This window comes from Entamoeba histolytica, genomic scaffold, assembly GCF_000208925.1.
Source record: "Entamoeba histolytica HM-1:IMSS scf_1104750519073 genomic scaffold, whole genome shotgun sequence".
NCBI lineage: Eukaryota > Evosea > Mastigamoebida > Endamoebidae > Entamoeba > Entamoeba histolytica.
This window is the reverse complement of record NW_001914871.1, coordinates 2,642-18,733: the sequence shown is the minus strand read 5'-3', so window position 1 is coordinate 18,733 and position 16,092 is coordinate 2,642. Positions and strand designations below refer to the sequence as shown.

The following is a 16,092-nucleotide window of genomic DNA, read 5'->3' as shown; positions in this document are numbered from 1 at the left end:
CTTAAAAATGACAAGAGATGTCAGTTGAAAGAAAGGAGGCTCAGTTGAAAAAACAAATTGAATATATTCACCAATCTGCAGAATCAAAGAGAGATGAGATTATATCAAGTGCTAATCAAGAAAGTGAAAAAGAAAAAAATAGTATAATAGAAAAAGAAAAAGCAAAGATAGATTTAGAATTTAATAAGAAACTTAAAGAGGCAGAAACAAAAAAGAAAATCTCACATTCACAAGAACTTTCTGCTGCTAGACTTCAATTATTAAAAGCAGAAGATATTCATATTCAATCATTAATGACAGAAGTACGTGATAAATTAATAAAATCAACACAAGAAAGTAATTATCCAGAAATACTCATGAAATTAATTCAAGAAGGAATTAATAAATTACAAGATAATAACATCACTATTCGGTGTGTTGAACGTGATATTAAATTAGTTGAAAAGGCCGTTAAACAAATAAATAAAGAACAACCAAAAATGAAAATTGATATTGACACTATGTTTTATTTAGAAGAATCTGTTATTGGTGGTGTTATTGTTGCATCATTAGGTGATAGAATTATTTGTAATAATACATTAGAACATCGTATGAACCAAGCATTAGCTATAGCACTTCCATTAATAAGAAAGACTGTTTTCCCTTCCCTTAAGACCCAAACACCCATTCAATAAATACTTTTTCTTATTTCTATTGTTTTTTTTTTTTTTGTGAAAGGAATTGGTTTAAAAACTATAAAGAAATAATAAAAAATTAAAAAGAATAGTAAATATGGTTTTTGAAGTTAATTTTTGTTGAGAAAAGTGGTGTTGAATAAAAGTGCAAAAACACAACATATCAAAAGAACAAACAAAAAGTACTGGAAAATATTAAACAAAAACTACATGACTGACAGCCAAGTCTCAAGACAACTCCAACAAATGGTTAAGTTTATTGAGTTTGAAGCAAAAACAAAAGAACAAGAAATTCGAACAAATGCTGAACAAGAATGTGAAAGAGAAAAAGCAACATACATTGAAAAAGAAAGAAATAAGTTAGAGGCTGATTACCAACGAAGAGTAAAAGAAGCTGAAGTTAAAAAGAAAATTACTTTTTCACAAGAACTATCTGAATCAAGACTTCAATTACTTGAAGCTGAAGATAAACATATTCAATCATTAATGGAAAGTGTTAGAAACAAATTAACTGAATCAGTTAAAAGTGATACGTATCAAGATTTATTAGTCAAATTAATTCAAGAAGGAATTAGAAAAGTTGAAGATAAAGAAGTTACTGTTAGATGTTTAAAATCTGAATTAGACAAAGTTAAAAAAGCTATTGACGTTGTTAAGAAAATGGATTCTTCTTTAAAAATTCAAGTTGATGATAAAAATTTCTTAGAATTAACTGTTATTGGTGGTGTTTCAATTGCCTCTTATGGTGATAAGATTGTTTGTAATAATACTTTGGAACATCGTATGAATGCTGCTTTAGTTGTTGCTCTTCCACTAATAAGAAAGACTGTTTTTCCTTCTTTGAAAAACCAAACACAAAAAAATTAAATACAACTTTTTAATTATTTATTTTATTGTTTTGTTTTAAAAAACAATATTTAAAAAGTGTTATTTAGAGATTCAAAAAATGTAAAAGTAAAAAGATTAATATGTTCAATTTTTGCATTTAATTAGCAATGTTAACAAACTCTTTTTTAAAGGATTGTCTTAAATAAGAATCAAAAAGAACTTCTGTAAGTAACAATGTGCACTATATTGATATGTTACTTTTAAAAGATTCAAAAAATGAAATAACTCTAATACCTTAACTCATCAAAATTAATAAATTATTAATCATTAAATTCTTATAAACAAGAAACATCCATTTTGTGAACAAACAAAAAAATGTTTTTAATACCCCATTTTCCTTGTTTAAAATCACATTTTTGTTATTATTTATGACTAATAACATGTATTTAAGTTATTCTTTAATTGAAAAAGATTATATAGAATAAGAAAGAAGATAATTTATACTTTACCCCTAACTACTTAGATCCTAGGTATTGTATATAAAAGATAGAACTGATTTATTCAAAATAAACTTAACATGGGAAATAGTCAGTCAGTTTATTATCCAATACTTAGTGAAAAGAATCAAGTTACTGAAATTGAAGATTGTATTTTTGTAGCAAATATTAATAATGTTATGAATAGTAAATTTTATAAATCCTATAATATAGGAACTATTGTTTCATGTGGAGGTCAAAAGATAGAATATCTTCCTGTCCATGTGAATTATACCCATTTTAATCCTGATTGTTATAGTGTTGGTATTTTTGAAAAGTATATTGATGTTATCTCCACTGTTATTAAAGAAAATAAAAGAAATGAAAAGTCAGTTGTGATTGTATCTACTGATAAACTTGACCAAACAACTCCTTTTGTTATTGGTTATCTTATGAAAGAATATGAATATTCATTTGAAAAAGCACTTGATTCTTTAGAGTCAAAAGGACTTTATGTTCAATTAACTGAGAAAAGTACTTCTTTTCTCATAAAATTACAAACAATATGGATGTCATCAAAAGACCAATTAGAGCCATGTTTAATAAATGAAATGTCTTACCAAGAAGGAGCCAAACGTTTTTCTCCTGTTTATATGAACAGAGTGTGTTAATTGTATTGTTAATTTTTTTTAATTTAATTTAATAGAATAAATTTTAAGAAAAGAAGGAACAAAAAGAAATTTAAGAAAAACTAATTTACATTCTTTAGCAGAGAAAAAAAAAACAATATTATCATGACTATCTTTATTTATGGATAGTCTGTGTTAACAACAACTTGATCAAGAACATTTTCTTTTCCTTCAATAATGAAATGATTCTTAATAAAATCAAATGAACCAGATAAAATAGATTTTACTTCTAAATCACATTCTTCATTTTCTTCAAATTCTTGAGTAAAAAGATCTTCATGTCTCATATTATAAACAATATTAATTGACTTTGTTTTACCTACCTTTCTGATTCTAACAGGAAAGATAATGTTTCGTTCCATAACTCAATTAGGTGATTAATTTTTGGGAGTTCTTCTGATTAAATACAACCCTTCCTTCCATTAAACTGGGTTTTACCAAAATAGATTGAAGCAACTCCTGTTTTATTCAAAATTATTTTTAAAAAACAGTTTAAGTCATGAAAGTTAAATTTTTTCCTTTCTCAAAAATTATTTTTATTTGCTATGTCGTTATTTTGGATTTGCAATTAATTTAATACCGTTTCAATCCCTGTTTATAAAAATAATTAATAGTTTCATTTTCTATCTTTTGAATATTGAATAGATGTTGACAGTACAATATTAGTTTCATAAAAACATGTCATTTTGTTAGTTTATATCTCTTCATTAACTACCAGAATAAAAAATGTTCAACAAATCTTCATTCTAAAAATAAATTATTTCCTTGATAAAATTTTGAAACATCTAAAAATTTTAAAAATGTAATTTTGTTTTATTTTATTTTTTATTTTTTGTTTTTTTTAATAAAATTTTAAAAATTTTAAACTACAAAATATAAAATGAAGATTATTTTCATATTTTTCTTCACTTTTGCATTTTCACAAGATATTCTTATTAAAGCTGATGTTAAGAAATATTTTAGAGCAGTATTAAATATTCCACCAACATGTACATTAAGAACTGAACCAGGAATTAGTGCCTTTATTAATAGTAAATATCCCAATTAGTTTGTATAATTTCAAAACTAATTTAAAGTATAAATTAACTTATTTAATAGCCCTATGGTTATTAAAATTGGTTCAAGTAAAACAACACTCGAATTTTATGATCTTACAAATCAACTTTTAGAAGAAATAAATATTGAAGGATTTAAGAAAACACAAATAGAAAATCTCCTTGATAAAAGAGGATTTTATTGTGAAAATCCATCAACATTTAATCAACAAGAAATTAATGAAAAAGACTTCTCATTTAATGAATTATTTGAAAAAAAATAAATAAAATCATTGAATTATTATTCTCCTTAATTAAAATAATTTTTCAATTGCTTCTTGTTGTTGATTATTAAGTGATTTTGGATAATCAACAACTATATCAACAAATAATTTTCCTTTTGTTTCTTTCATTTTAATTGGCATACCTTCATTTTCTATAGTAATAACACTTCCATATGGTGTAATACCTTTCTTTTCTACTTTAACTATATGACCATCAAGATGTTTTACTTCTTTAGTAAATCCAATTAATGACTCTTTTAATGTAATATGCATTGTTGTTCTTAAATCATCCCATCTACGTGTGAAATTAGGATGTTCAATGGTGTGAATCTTAAATAGAACATCTCCTGTCTTCCAATCTGGCTTTTCATCTCCAAATCCTTCAAAGTTAATAACTTCTCCTTCTCTCATCCCTTTATTTATTGTTACTGAAATAGTAGTTTCTCCTTCTTCAACTTTCTTTCCATTACAAACATGACATACTTTTCCATATATCTTTCCTTTTCCTCCACATTTATCACAAGTACTTTGAATTTGTTGAATAAAACCTGGTCCAATTCTTCTTGTCTCCGTTTTAACTCCACTTCCATGACATACTGGACATTCTTTTACATCATCTGGTGTATCTCCTCCAGTACCATGACAATGATGACATAATTGTCTTTTTCTATGTAATACCTCTATAGTTTTACCCTTATATAAATCTTCTAATGTAACATCTAACACAATTTCAACATTAGGCATTTGATGTTTTTGGTGTGGTCTCATATCTTGGAAAATATCCCCAAATGGATTAAATCCACCAAATCCGTTTTGTCTATCAGGATTCTTTAAAGCTTCTTCTCCACCTAGATCATATCTTCTTCTTTGAGTTTCATCTGAAAGAACTTCGTATGCTTTGTTAATTTGTTCATATTTTTTTTTATCTCCAGTTGGTTTATCAGGATGGTATTTCAATGATAATGTACGATATGCCTTCTTTAATTCAGATTGTGTTGCTTGTTTTGAGACACCAAGGACTTGGTAATAGTCAATGGCTGAAGCAAGCGCAATGAGTAAGTAAAAGAGCATTAAAATCAAAAGTTCTGTCTTTGTTTAATAAAGACTTTAGCTCTGTTTTCAGGGTTTTATGATTTAAGGAAAAGATGATAATTTTTAGAAAAAGAAGAAATAATGTTGCTGGAATAGAACTACTAAGCCAGTTATGAGTGTTGAAATCCCTGATATTCCTTATGTAAATAATGAGATAGAACTTGATCGAATGGTTAAACCATTACAACTTTGGATGAGACAGATGAGTAAAAAGAAATGGGAATTTGAAGCATCACCAGATGGTGTGTTACAATATTGTGTTTTACCAAATGAAAACAATCAACGATTTGCCCGATATGTAATTTTTATAAAAAAACCAAAAAGATTTGTTGTTGAGTCTTTGTTTGATATTCCTCTGATGAAATCATTAGAACCAAATATCACAGAAATGAAAACATTACTTCAAAGTGATGATTCTTATTTAAATTATGAAATTCAGCAACTCCCTTATGGAAGTTTTGTTACACCACGTGATTTTTTATTTGTTCAAACAAATTATAAAATTGAAGGAGATCAATACATTGTCATTTCTAGTGTGAATAGTGAAAAAGAAAATACTTACAATGAAAAGTTAGTGAGAGGATATAAAAAAATAGGAATTAGAGTGTATGATGAAGTCCCAAATGAATCAACAAATATTGAGGTTATTGTATGTGCTGACTTGAGGGGATGGATTGTTGGGTATGTTGTTACTAAGTTTCTTTATCAACAAGTAGAACCATTCATTTTATTGAAATATCAACTTGAAAAGGATGAACGAGAGGCAGAAGCAAAACGAATTGCAGAAGAAGAAGAAGAACAAAAAAGGAAAGAGGAAGAACAAAAGGCATTAGAACTCAAACAACAAGAAGAAGAAAAACTCAAACAACAAGAAGAAGCTGCACGACTGAAGAGAGAAGAAGAAGTCAAAAAGAAAGAAGAAGAAGCCAAAAAGAAAGAAGAACTAGAGAAAAAAAAGAAAGAAGATGAAATTAAGAAGAAGAGTAATACAAGTGATAATCTAAAGAAACAACAAGAAGCAGAAAAACGTAAAGAAGAAGAGATAAAGAAAAAGAAAGAAGAAGAAGAACGAAAGAAGAAAGAGGAAGAGAAGAAAAAAGCTGAAAAAGAGAAAAGAAAAAAACAAGAATTAAAAGAGAAAGAAAAAGAGAAAAAAGAGAAAGAAAAAGAGAAAAAAGAAAAGGAAAAAGAGAAAAAGAAAAAAGAGGAAGAAAAGAAAAAGAAAGAGAAGGAAAAACAGAAAGCAAAAAAGTAAATTAATAGTTCAAATTAAATATTTATGTTATTAATTTATGTTATTATAAACCAACAGTTATTATAAAAATAAAATAATAAGAGAAAAGGAAATAATAAAAATAAGAAAGATACAACCTAATCAACTAGGAGTTGGTAATAAAAAGAATCAAATGCCATTAGAAATAGAATATAGAAAATAATTAAGAAAATAAAGATCTATGTTATATCAAACCAAGTAATGACAGTTGACTCACCTTATCAAAAATATGATTTTAATTTATATAATAAAACAATTGAGTTAGCACAAAAAGCTTCTCAAGTTGGAAATGTTATTCAAACAATTCAAGGTGCTATGGGTGAATTTGAAAAGATTATTGAAAGTATCATATCATCATTTCCACAAAATGATGCACCAGCTTCATTTTCATCACTCCTTAATTTAACTATGAATTTTCAAGTCAATTTGAAAACGGAGTTAGGATTAGTAGTTTGTTAAATTATATAATATATTTAATAATAAATAAATAAAGTTCATTGAAATAGGCAGAAAATTATAGAAAACTAAGTGATAAATTAAAAGGACCATGGGATTGGAAAGAAAAATTTAGTACATATGAACGTATTAAGAAACAACAAATACAAGAAATATTTAATATTCAAACATATCGATGTTTTATTAATTTTCTTATTGATGCTAAAAATAATTGTCATTTTATTTCTCAAAATGAAGTTTTTGATGATAACAAATTACGTCCGTTCATTCTTGTTAGTGATAAAGTTTGTTTTTCTTTCATAAGAAGAAATATAAAGAAAGAAAAGAATATTCATTTGTAGTTGGTTTCTGATAGAAAAAAACTTCTTTCACTTGATTATACCCAACCAATAAACCAAATTTTAAAACAAGAAAATAGACAAAATACTGTTCTTCCAGAATATTTTGAAAAAATAATGTATAAATTATATTATGAAAAAGAACTTGAAGGAGCATTTAGACAATGTGCAGGAGTAACTGAAATGGTTGAATATGTAAAATATATTGGAATTATTGATTTTCAATTAACAGATTATATTTTATTATCTGCTATTGTTAAAAAATATCTTAGAGAAACAACAGAACCAGTTTGGCCACAAAGTCAATTTGATCAATTAATGTTTATAACAGGACAATATGCATCAAGTCCAATTCAATGGAAAATGAAGTTTAGGTCAGTGTATCAAAGTGTTCCATCAGAAAATAAAGTATTTATTGAGTCATTAATAGCATTATGTATTAAAATTATTAATAATCCAACAAGTAAAATGAATATACAAAATATGTCTATTTGTATTGCACCAGGTTTTATTAGAAAAAGTGCTATCAATGATCTTACTCAATCTTCTCATCAATTAGTTTTTATAGCATTTAGTAATATGTTAACTTATGCAAAAGAATTATTTCCTGTTTGTTTTTATTCTTTTAGGTTTAATTAATATTAATGAATATAACTCATTTTATACATAGGATTTAGGAATGAAATTTATTGAAAGTCGTTATGATCAAGTAATGAATCCACACACATTATATAAAGATACTTTTAATGAAAAATTATTAAAACAACCTACAACTTCAAGAAGTCCAATTGCTAGTCGTAGTAATAGATGGGTTAGACAACAATCTTCAATTCAAACACACAAACGATCAAGTGCAATGTTAAATCGATTGTCAATAAAACAACTTTGTTAAATTCCTATCTTTGTTACATTATTTGTTTATTGGAATCATTGAAATCCTAATAAACACATTAATGAAGATTGTATCATCTTGTTTTATATTATTCATTAGTTAATGGTTTCAATTCTTTCTTTTATTCTTCATTTTATTTCAGTAATAATCATTTACATTCAACAAATCATTTTCTACTTATCTTTATTATTTCTCTTATATTTGATAGACTATATTTTTTGAAATTAGGTAATTCACAAATAGTATTGTGAATTAATGTCATCTTTTAGTTTTATTTAAGTCATAAATAATCATATATCATTGTATTTAATAGTAAGACACTTTTAAATAAATGTCAATTAATTTATCTTATTTATTCACTTGATGTCATCATAGTCTTAATTTCAATTAGCTATAAAAGTATAGTTATTGTTTGTTTTGTATTTCTTACTTCTCAAAAGTTTAATACAATTATGTCTTTCTTCATTTTCAACACTTGAAAAAATAAAATAAATAAAAAAACAATTGTGTGATTATCATTCTTTTTCTTGAGAATCTAAAGACTGATTATCATCCCTTGAAATTTCACTTGGAGAAGTGTCTTGTTCTCCTACAAGTGGTGTTGGAACCATTTCAACAGGAATTTGAATGTCATCAGCTTCATCAGAAGTATTGTTTGGTTTTTGGGGTTGAGTGACTGTAGACAATGGAGTGGGTTGTTCTTCTCTACTCAGCCTTTTTGCATTTCTTCGAGAATTAATGAAATACATCAATCGATAAATAATATCAAATACAATAATACACATAATTATTACACATATATTGATGTATAATGGAACATGGTTATCATTATATGCTTTTGCTAGTAATCCAGCAACTAATGGCAAAATAGTCATTCCACTTCCTGAAGTTATTTCTGAAAGTCCAACAAATAATCCTTTATTATTTGTAGATGCTCTTAGAGAATAATAAACTGAAGTTTGATTAGCAAATCCAGAAGATAAACCAGCAATATAAGAGAGAATACACAACAACCAATTACAATTACTTAGTGCCATAACTAAATAAAGAATAACAGTGACTATAAATCCAAGTAAAATAACTGACCTTCTATAAGTCCATTGAGTTGTAAGAGCCATTAAAACTAATGAAGTTGTTTGTGCAAGATATAAACAGAAGAAAAATACCCCAACAAACATTTCATTTGGATTAGCACCAAATAAATTAATTTTAATATCAAAGTCTTTAACAAGTTTGATATATTGAGATGAAATAACCCAATTTGTTCCTTTAATAGCAAAATTGAAGATATAACCAATATAAATGTATGTTTTATTTTTATATTCACCTCCTTCCCATTTATAACGTACTTTTTCATCTTTTTTCTTGAAATTTAATTCTTCTTTATTAATTATTTCATTTTCATTTCTTCCAGTTGTTGAATTATCAATAATATGAGAGTCATTCATTTCAATATGAATATCATTTAATTGAGTTGAATGTTGATTATCTTTTTTTTCTTTCTCTTGTTTTTCTGATTTTAATCTCTCTCTCACTTCTTTTGGTAATCTTATTGGATAAATAATTTCTATTGTAATAAGACATGCAAGTGCAATATAAAATGATTTAATTCCAAGAATTCCTTTCAATAATCCTCCAAATAAATATCCAAAAGCTTTTCCAATACTCCATGAGACTGAAAAAATAGCACTTCTTCTATTTTCTTGTCCTTTAGGTGCTTCTTTCCCTACAGAACCAACAATAACAGCCCAAAAAAATCCACCTCCAATTCCATAAATTATCATAGAAACATATAACGCCCACATTTTGTTTTTAATAAACAATGGAAAAAATAATGCAATGATAAATGCTAATATTCCTAAACGCATAATAATAAATGGATTTGTTTTATCTGCTATCTTTCCTGAGAATGGTGAGAAAAATGAAACACATCCAGTACCAATTGATATCATTGCTGCTAACTCTAATGATGATCCACCATAATCATCTGCAAGAAATGGAATTACAATATTATAGAAAAATACTGAATAATTATACAAAAATCCTGTAAGACAATATCTAAAAAAGTTACTTGTTGGTAACAATAAAATATCAATTACCTTCATTCAATTTATTTCCTACTAACAGAATTATTGAGTATCAGTCGTTCAAATAGTTTTTTCATTCAATCAGATTTTGAGCAATTTTTTCGCTTCTCTATTTTTAGTGACTATCTTTCTAAATGAATGAGACTTTCTTCTTTTTCTAATTTGTTATTAATAACGTTATTTATGAAAATAACACAAAATCTATTTCAAAAAAAAAAAAACAAAAAAAACAAAAAAAACAAAAAAAACAAAAAGATCTTTGAAAGACTTATGTTATTTTTTGTATTATTAATTAGTCAAGTAGTCATTGGAAATGTATTACCTCCATTTGACGCAACAATATTATCAAATCCACAAATACCTATATTATTAGTTGCATGTAAAGTGTTTGATGAAAAATGTAACCAATTACAACGTATTGTTAATAAAACTCAAGTCAGTTTGGCAGAGGAATTTCCAAATTTGATAAGTTCAGTGACTGAATATAGTGTTGTAGAGACACTTAAACCACAAAATGAACCAAGTCTATTTATCTTAAGACCAAATGAAAAACCAGTTGAATATACTGAAGCATGGCAAACATCAATGGTTAGGAATTGGGTATTTCAAATGATGTTACCAATTACAACAGATGTTAAAACAATGGAAGAATTAGATAAAATATTAAATTCAGAAACACCAATTGTTGTTGTACTATTTACATATGAAAAGAATATTGATATGATTATGAAATATAAAGCAATTGCTGAAATACAGGCGAGTGATGAAGTTTTATTTGTAAGTGCTATTGGTGATGAATTTGTTTCAAAGTTTAATAATAAAGAATATACAGTTAAAATTCGACATCGAATTGGAAATCAAACACATTTTTTTGAATCCGATAATTCTACAGATTTAATTACTTTTATATCAAATGGTATATTTCCACTTTATTCAGTGTTTGATCCAATGTACATTCATGATATTAATAATAGATATATATTATGGGTATTTTTCAATCAAACATTAAATGAACAATATGATCAATTATTTAGTGAAATAGCAATCAAATATCATAACAAAATGGTTGTTACTAAATTTGATATTCATTCTTTTCCAGAACAATTAGAAAAATATGGATTAAAAACAGCACCAAGTATTGCTATTCTTCACAAAAATCAAAGAACGTCTTATCCTTTTAATGGAACATTAACTAAAGAGTCTGTAAATAAATTTATTCATGATGTATTTAATGGAGAAGCTAAACCATATTTACAATCAAGAAAGAGAGAAGATGTTGGAGAAGATGAAATAGTTTCAAATGACCTTCAAGAATATATTCATAAAGATAAATGTGTAGTTATTGTTGGTTGTACAACACAATACTTTAGAAAAGTTTGGGTTGATCCATTGAGAAAAAGACTTCCTGATGCTAAAACTTATTTTATGAATTTAGATGAAGATGAATTACCACCAGAATATGACTTTGATGATCTTCCTATTGTGTTAATCTTTCCTGAAAATAAAACATTAATTTCAATTAAAGATGGCATACAATTAAGTCAAGATGCTATTGCAGAAAAGATTCTTGAAGTTTGTGGTGGTACAGATAATGGACATATAGAAGTTACTGAAGAAGGATTGAAAGAACAAGAATATCAAGGACAATATGATGATTATATGAAGTCATTAGGATTAAGTAATGCTGATTTAGAAGATATTGATGACATTGAAGATGGAAGTAATGATAGTACTTTTGAAGACTTATTGAAACAAATGAATGAAGATAATTACGATGAAGAAAATGAGTTTGATGATTCTGAAGATTTTGATAGTAATGGAATAGAACAAAATGAAGATATACACAAAAACAAAGAAGAGCTTTAATTCAATTTTTAGTAATAAGTATAAAATAATATGTTAATGTATTAATCTTGTCAATTATGAAAGTATTTTATTTTAATTTCTTCAATATGTTTTTTTACTTCATTTAAATACGTTAAAAAAAACGTTGAAATAAAAATCAAAAATCAATTTTAAATATCAGCAAGTCGCATAATATCATTTAAAACAAACCAATTACCATTGTTTTGAGCAAGTACAAATGTTTCAGTAAATAAATGTGGGTTTTCATTGTCAATTGATAATTTACCAATAACTTTAATAAGAACCATAGTTACTCCATTACTTGGGATTTGTTGTGCATCAATAACACTGACAACATGTTTAGTAGAACTAAATGGAAGTGATTGGATTTTTTCAAGAACAGCTTGTTGACCTTGAACAGTACTTGTTTCAAATGTTAATGTAGACATTTGTTGGAAGAAATTAGCCAAATTTGCTTTGTTAGTGTCAAATGCATTATAAAATACATTAACAAATTGAGTGGCAAATTGAATAAGTTGTTCTTGTGACATGGTATTATTAAATGAACTATTTAAGATGGTTTTGTTTAATTATTACTATTTTTATAATGAACATTTTTTATTTTTTATTTTTCTTTTTTTATTTTCTTTTTTTTATTATTACTTGTCTTTGTTCTTCCTTCTTTATTGCCATTAGTCAATATTTGTTGTCTTAATCAATCAAATTGTACTTGTTTTTATTCTTATATTGTTTTTTATTACTTGCTTTTAAAGTGTCAAGTTTAAGTCAATATACATTTTATTTTGGTTTTAATTATTCAACTTTACTTGAATTAATGTTTTGAAGGAGTTTTCTTTTTCATCTCCTATTCTATATGAATTATAACTGCAATCTTAATTAATTTATTCATATTCTTATAATACCATTCATGTGTATTCCACCATTAAGTTGATAATAATGTTATTTGATATTGCATTGATACTATCATGTGTTGATTACTTCTTGATTTGTATTGAAAGATAGAATTTGAATTGAAAATGAACTAATGTTTATCATTAGTTGTGATGACATGAATAAGGTAACATAGAATTACTGAAATAATAGTATGTTTTAATTAAGTCTTTAATCATTTGCTGTTGTTTACATCATATTATTTATTGATGTAAAGCTATGAATAATATAGTAATATACCAAACAAATGTGAAATTAGAAATGGTAAAAGAGTAAGAATAAACAATAATACTAAATATATAAATTTATGAAATACAAAAAGATAGAATCAATAGACAATGAAAAATAGAATCAATAAATAATTTATTAAGTAACATGAATTTGAATATGACATGAAGATAATTAATAATTCATGTTTGTTATCACTTATATAATGTTCTATAAGTACATTCTCGAGTTTAGTACACAATTCTTATAATATATTACAACAAACAATAGAAATTTCAATAATCAGTTTCATTGTTTCATTATAAATAACAGATGATAAATTCTTTAGAAAATAAAGCAAGTAATAATAAATAATAATTCAAATAATGATGAATGAATATATAAAGAAATAATAACTATGAGCTATGATATTGATTATAACAGATATAAATAAATGTACTGTCACAAATAAAAATAAACAAATGTTGAATAATAAAAATTCTAATTATTTTTAATAAATAAATTATCTCATGAGAATGAAGTAAACTATAACCAATAAACATTTAAGTTGTTTTCAGTAAATAATTTAATTAATTAAGTACAAATTACAACATATTGATTCGAATTTTTATGAATTATATTAAAGAAACAATACAATATAAATTAAATTATATTTTTCAATTAAGTACAAAAAGAAAATAATAAATTAATTAATTATTAAAATATGCAATAATTCAACTATTATTAATTATTATTCTTTAAAATAGTTATTAACGATACTTTGGTTATTTAATGAACAGATAATTAATAACAATATTGTAATTTTAAATAACAATGATTTGAACTATGAATTGAAATTATCATTCATTTTATTCATTATTGTTGTTATTGTTTATGATTTATTTATTAAATTTAATGTTTATTTAATTTTGTTGATTAAATTACAAAAATGAATTGAATTTTAATTTAATATTTCATTTCATTCTATTTATTGTTGAAGTTCAAAATACAATAATACATCAATATAATGAAATGAAAAATGAGTGATTGAGTCATTATGAAGTAAAAAGAAAGTAAATGATAATAATAGAAAATGAAGAGAGTATTTAAAGAGAAAAACTTACATACATTTCATTCAATGTTTATATTTCTATTAATTATTGTGTAATTACTAATGCAACAGAAAGTATTGTAAATAAAGAAGAAAGAAATAGAGAAGTAATTCACACACATAAATATGCAAACCAACTTAAAAGAATCTACAATTTATATAAAACACATTTAAAAAGTGAGGAGCCAGAAAAGGTAACATCAACAGTACCACAACCAGCAAGTCCAAAAGCTCCTGAAGCAGCAGAATCTCCTTCAGTAGCACAAGTACCAAAAGAAAATTCAGTATCAACAGAAGGCAAAGAATCAGCAGCTGGAAATACAGACGCATCACAAAAGGAACAAGCAACTGAAGGAACACAACAAACTCACACAACAGATACACAACCAACAGCAACACAACAAGGTGCAAACACACAACAAGCACAATCAGCAGGAGCTTCCCCAACAGAACAAACTTCAACAGATACAACAAAACAGCAACAAGCACAATCATCACCAGGAACAACAACAAATACACCAACAGGACAAGAACAACCAGCAGTCAAACCACAACAACCTGAAACAACAAACAATGACCCAAAACCACAACCATCACAAAATCCACAAAAAGAAACACAACCATCAAAACAAGAAGAACAAGGAGAAAAACCTAAACCAGAAATAAAAGAACCAGAAAAACAGAAAGAACAAAAAGATACTGACCAAAAAAGTAGCAAAGATGAAAAACCACAACCACCAAAAAATAACGAGAATAATGAACCAAACAAAGAAGATGGAAAGAATAATCAACAAAAACCAGAAGATGGAAATAAAGTAACAGACAACAAAGCAACAAGTAGTTCTGACAGTTCATCAGAAAGCAAAACAGATGACAGTTTTGATAGTCATAAAAACCTTAATGGTACTTCATGTATATTTGTTATTCTTTCTGTTGTTGTCACGTTTTTATTCTTCTAATTGATGACTTTTTTAATATTTTTATTTGAACGAATATCAAACATTAATAGTTAACACCTTTATCATAATTGTTACGACGTTATTTAACGTTTCAATTTCCTATTTATTTTCATCATTTTCCATTATAAACCAAAATTATGATATGTTGTTATTACATCCTTCATGAATTATACCATCATCAATATACACAAATAATATAACAAAATAATAAAATACAGGTTTCAGAAGAAACAATTGAAAATAAATCAACAAATTTGTAAAAAAAAACAATAATAGAAATAAATGAATATAACACTTCAATATTAACAATGTTCATTTGAATTTTATTAACTTAACTCTAATATATTGTAAATTCAGTCAATTTATACATCTTTTTCATAAAAATGTCATTACATTTTAAAATAAACAATAAAACTATTTTTACAATTGAATTGAGTATTAATTTTTATTAAATGTCTTTGGTTTCTTCATATTCAAATTTTATTCTATTGGAGATTTTAAATACTACATGTTTAACTTTGTTATATTTATTATAAAAATTATTGCTGGATATTATTCGTACAAATTAATAAATTGAATAAACTACCAATACTTTTCATTATATTTTATTGAATTACTTTTTGTTTAAATACTATCTTTCTAATTTTTATAATTATTGTTTTGATTTCTTTTACTACTTTCTTTTTAATTTAATTCATTTCCATCAACTATTTTATATATTTCATTCTCTTCTTCTCATTAAACTTGTGTTTCTTTTCATCTTTTTTATTATTTCATTAGTTTCTTTTCTTTGAAATAGTAATTAATATTGATACATTTTCTACTTTCATTTCTTTTACTTTATTGATGAGAGTGTTAAAATATTCTTCATCAATTTCAGTAGAGTTATTCTTTAA

General features: G+C 25.4%; 11 protein-coding genes across 11 annotated transcripts, besides 1 other annotated feature; 8 read left to right on the top strand and 3 right to left on the bottom strand.

Moving 5' to 3' along the window:
* Positions 1-17: 17 nt before the first annotated feature.
* Positions 18-674, top strand: EHI_182560 (Vacuolar ATP synthase subunit E, putative; the record flags this gene model as incomplete). Its single annotated transcript, XM_651610.1, has 1 exon — positions 18-674. The coding sequence occupies one exon, from the start codon at positions 18-20 to the stop codon at positions 672-674; it is 657 nt and encodes a 218-aa protein (XP_656702.1).
* A 210-nt stretch (positions 675-884) lies between these two features.
* On the top strand, positions 885-1,558 carry EHI_182550 (Vacuolar ATP synthase subunit E, putative; the record flags this gene model as incomplete). Its single annotated transcript, XM_651611.2, has 1 exon — positions 885-1,558. The coding sequence occupies one exon, from the start codon at positions 885-887 to the stop codon at positions 1,539-1,541; it is 657 nt and encodes a 218-aa protein (XP_656703.1). The 3' UTR covers positions 1,542-1,558.
* A 521-nt stretch (positions 1,559-2,079) lies between these two features.
* On the top strand, positions 2,080-2,649 carry EHI_182540 (uncharacterized protein; the record flags this gene model as incomplete). Its single annotated transcript, XM_651612.1, has 1 exon — positions 2,080-2,649. The coding sequence occupies one exon, from the start codon at positions 2,080-2,082 to the stop codon at positions 2,647-2,649; it is 570 nt and encodes a 189-aa protein (XP_656704.1).
* Positions 2,650-3,547: 898 nt separating this feature from the next.
* On the top strand, positions 3,548-3,985 carry EHI_182530 (uncharacterized protein; the record flags this gene model as incomplete). Its single annotated transcript, XM_651614.1, has 2 exons — positions 3,548-3,714; positions 3,766-3,985. The coding sequence occupies 2 exons, from the start codon at positions 3,548-3,550 to the stop codon at positions 3,983-3,985; spliced, it is 387 nt and encodes a 128-aa protein (XP_656706.1).
* Positions 3,986-4,015: 30 nt separating this feature from the next.
* EHI_182520 (DNAJ homolog subfamily A member 1, putative) lies at positions 4,016-5,056 on the bottom strand (the record flags this gene model as incomplete). Its single annotated transcript, XM_651615.2, has 1 exon — positions 4,016-5,056. One exon carries the CDS (start codon positions 5,054-5,056, stop codon positions 4,016-4,018), a length of 1,041 nt encoding a protein of 346 aa, XP_656707.2.
* Positions 5,057-5,189: 133 nt separating this feature from the next.
* EHI_182510 (uncharacterized protein) lies at positions 5,190-6,332 on the top strand (the record flags this gene model as incomplete). Its single annotated transcript, XM_651616.2, has 1 exon — positions 5,190-6,332. One exon carries the CDS (start codon positions 5,190-5,192, stop codon positions 6,330-6,332), a length of 1,143 nt encoding a protein of 380 aa, XP_656708.2.
* Positions 6,333-6,551: 219 nt separating this feature from the next.
* EHI_182500 (RhoGAP domain containing protein) lies at positions 6,552-8,036 on the top strand (the record flags this gene model as incomplete). Its single annotated transcript, XM_651617.2, has 4 exons — positions 6,552-6,800; positions 6,857-7,090; positions 7,148-7,753; positions 7,815-8,036. The coding sequence occupies 4 exons, from the start codon at positions 6,552-6,554 to the stop codon at positions 8,034-8,036; spliced, it is 1,311 nt and encodes a 436-aa protein (XP_656709.2).
* A 515-nt stretch (positions 8,037-8,551) lies between these two features.
* Positions 8,552-10,141, bottom strand: EHI_182490 (transporter, major facilitator family; the record flags this gene model as incomplete). The annotated part of the gene is made up of 1 exon (XM_651618.2): positions 8,552-10,141. The coding sequence occupies one exon, from the start codon at positions 10,139-10,141 to the stop codon at positions 8,552-8,554; it is 1,590 nt and encodes a 529-aa protein (XP_656710.2).
* Positions 10,142-10,393: 252 nt separating this feature from the next.
* Positions 10,394-11,989, top strand: EHI_182480 (uncharacterized protein; the record flags this gene model as incomplete). The annotated part of the gene is made up of 1 exon (XM_651619.2): positions 10,394-11,989. One exon carries the CDS (start codon positions 10,394-10,396, stop codon positions 11,987-11,989), a length of 1,596 nt encoding a protein of 531 aa, XP_656711.2.
* Positions 11,990-12,138: 149 nt separating this feature from the next.
* On the bottom strand, positions 12,139-12,519 carry EHI_182470 (nuclear transport factor 2, putative; the record flags this gene model as incomplete). The annotated part of the gene is made up of 1 exon (XM_651620.1): positions 12,139-12,519. One exon carries the CDS (start codon positions 12,517-12,519, stop codon positions 12,139-12,141), a length of 381 nt encoding a protein of 126 aa, XP_656712.1.
* A 1,501-nt stretch (positions 12,520-14,020) lies between these two features.
* On the top strand, positions 14,021-15,213 carry EHI_182460 (dextranase precursor, putative; the record flags this gene model as incomplete). The annotated part of the gene is made up of 2 exons (XM_001913419.1): positions 14,021-14,043; positions 14,239-15,213. The coding sequence occupies 2 exons, from the start codon at positions 14,021-14,023 to the stop codon at positions 15,194-15,196; spliced, it is 981 nt and encodes a 326-aa protein (XP_001913454.1). The 3' UTR covers positions 15,197-15,213.
* A 748-nt stretch (positions 15,214-15,961) lies between these two features.
* Positions 15,962-16,092: part of a repeat region that runs on past the window's edge.